At 43.8% G+C, this 2,637-nt stretch overlaps 1 protein-coding gene across 1 annotated transcript; it reads left to right on the top strand.

The window, feature by feature from the left end:
- Positions 1-449: 449 nt before the first annotated feature.
- IFNB1 (interferon beta 1) lies at positions 450-1,471 on the top strand. Its single transcript, XM_006732945.3, has one exon. The coding sequence runs from the start codon at positions 755-757 to the stop codon at positions 1,301-1,303; it is 549 nt and encodes a 182-aa protein (XP_006733008.1). The 5' UTR covers positions 450-754; the 3' UTR covers positions 1,304-1,471.
- Positions 1,472-2,637: the final 1,166 nt, after the last annotated feature.

Raw genomic sequence — 2,637 nt, 5'->3', positions numbered from 1 at the left:
TATCCTCCACTATTCTAGTGCCTTTCAGAATCTAATGAGTTTGGGCAAAATCCCTTCCAGTTTCAACTGTTGTTCTCAAATCAGCCCGGATGGCTTTCCAGTAACTACGTCTTGGTTATATTAGGGTTCTCAGTTGTTTTTCCCTACTCTCTCCCACACAGATGGTGCTACCGGACAGGTCATGTGGCATTTGGTGGTTGGTCCTCATCTGTGGTTCATGTCAACCAGTTTTATGTCATAAACTGCATATATTTATTGTTTTGTGATAGTGTAATTGGGAATTAAACCTAATTCTTATGAAAAAGAAAACTTGCACACAAAGGACTCCCCCCCCGAAAAAAAAAAAACCCACCTCATAATACCAAAAAAGAAGAAGAAAAGATCTTTGCCAAGTGAAAGAATCCTATAATGGTCAAGTTCTAAATGATTGGGCTTACCTTTTTCTCTTTAGGAATTGGGAATTCATTGAAATTATGCAAAACATTAGAAATCCTCACAGTTTCTATATCTTTTTCCCCAATGGATATAAAATAAAGTAGGACCTTAAAGAAAACGGATTTAAGAATCTACTACTAATTTAAATGACATAGGAAAACTGAAAGGGAGAACTGAAAGTGGGAAATTCCATTCAAAGAGAGGACCATCCTGTATATATAGGCCACACTCATGGAAGAAGGGCATTCACACTGCAAACTCTCGAAGCCTTCGCTTCAGCACCTAGACAGTGGCAGGCAAGACTCTTCCTCTTTTCATCATGACCAGCAGGTGCATCCTCCAAACTGCACTCCTGGTGTCTTTCTCCACCACGGTTCTTGCCGTGAACTACGACTTGCTTCAATTCCAACTAAGCAGCAGCAGTGTGGAGTACCAGGAGCTCCTTCTGCAGTTGAATGGAACTTCTAAAGATTGCCTCAAGGACAGAATGAACTTCAAGATCCCTGAGGAGATTGAGAAATCCCAACAGTTCCAGAAGGAGGACATCATATTGATCACCCTTGAGATGGTCCGGAAGACCTCTGATATTTTCAGGAGAAATCTCTCGAGCACAGGATGGAATGAGACCATTGTTGAGGACCTCCTTGCGACACTCCACAGGCAGAAGGAATATCTGGAGGAAATCATGGAGGAGGGAAACTTCACCTGGGACCACAGGACCCTTCTGCACCTGAAGAGATACTATCTAAGGATTGTGCAGTACCTGAAGGCCAAGGAGTACAGCATCTGTGCCTGGATAATAGTGCAAGCAGAAATCCTCAGGAGCTTTTTCTTCCTTGATAAACTTACGGATTATCTCCTAAACTGAAGATCTCTCAGCCTGTGCCTCTGGGAATGGACGATGTTGACAAGGATTTCAGGCATTCTTCAACTCCCAGAGGCTCTGTAAGTGACTGACAGCCAATGTACTGTATTTGAAAGGACAAAGACTTTAAATTTTTAAAATTAATTTATGCATTAAGTTATTTTTCTACTTATTTAAACTTTCACCCGAGAAAATAAATTTTTTTATGCAACAAAAGTCAACATAGCAGCTTTAATTTCAACTTGATTTCATTAGCACCGTATTAAAAATTACAGAGCACCTACTAGATGTTCTTTGTAAAATGTGTCTGCAAAACCGTACAGGTTCTGGCCTCTGCCTTCAAGGAATTTAAAATCCAAAGAAGCCGTGTGGAATATATAAGATGATAGATGATAAGGGAAGGTGAACCTTTCAGGAGAATAAATGTGACCTCAGCCTCTTCAGCATTAAAATGGAAGAGGCAGGCAGGTGGCTCTGGAATTAGGACAAGGGGTTCTGCTGCTTTGACTCTGCTCCTACCCTGTGCCCTCAGGCTCTCTGACCCTAAAGTTAGCATTTGACTGGCTATCAGGGCAACTAGAAGAGTATTTCAGCTCTTGTATTTGCCCTGAACTCCTTCCTATTATCTGCAGGATGCTCTTCTTGCCCCCCTCCCCAACCCTGCAGGATTTTTTTTTTCAAAGATTTTATTTATTTATTCATGAGAGACAGAGAGAGAGAGGCAGAGGGAGAAGCAGGCTCCCAAGGAGCAGAGAGCCTGGTGCGGGACTCGATCCCAGGACCCTGGGATCATGACCTGAGCCGAAGGCAGACGCTTAACCATCTGAGCCACCCAGGCGCCCACCCTGCAGGATTTTAAAATATTCATGTGCCCCCTAAGCTAAGGGTGAGAAGTCCCAGGCACGCCTGTGACAGTGTTAAGGAGCAGTCCCTCTATTGTACTCTTCCTGGACAGCTAAAATGTATGGGTGTCTCCGTGGAGTTGGGGGTCTCTGTCTGCTTCCAGGGCACAAACACCATAGGGAGAAAGAACTCTGCTTCCGATCTCTGCTCTCTGGCCAGGTTTTCTCCCCATTTTGTCAGAAAAGCAAGTTTGCTCCTGGTCCCTGCTGTCCTGTTCGTCCAGAATTCCATTACCTGCTTTTCCTGATGCTCTGCATCTCTGAACCACACACCCCCTAAAGCCAAATCCAAGATGTGCATGGCAGATTGAGTCGTTTCTGTCAAGCGGAAAACCAGAAAGCATCGGGGAAAGGGAAACTCAGGTGGGATAAAGAGCACACTAACTTTTCTCAGGGCTTACACTGAGAAAATACAATTTTCCTAGGAGCTCTCTG

Source organism: Leptonychotes weddellii, chromosome 14, assembly GCF_054177405.1.
Source record: "Leptonychotes weddellii isolate Sample4059 chromosome 14, ASM5417740v2, whole genome shotgun sequence".
NCBI classification, from domain to species: domain Eukaryota; kingdom Metazoa; phylum Chordata; class Mammalia; order Carnivora; family Phocidae; genus Leptonychotes; species Leptonychotes weddellii.
This window is presented reverse-complemented; position numbering and strand designations above follow the sequence as displayed.

What these genes read in the sequence shown, in the direction of transcription:
- IFNB1 (XM_006732945.3), top strand. Translation starts at nt 755, where the DNA reads ATGACCAGCAGGTGCATCCTCCAAACTGCACTCCTGGTGTCTTTCTCC.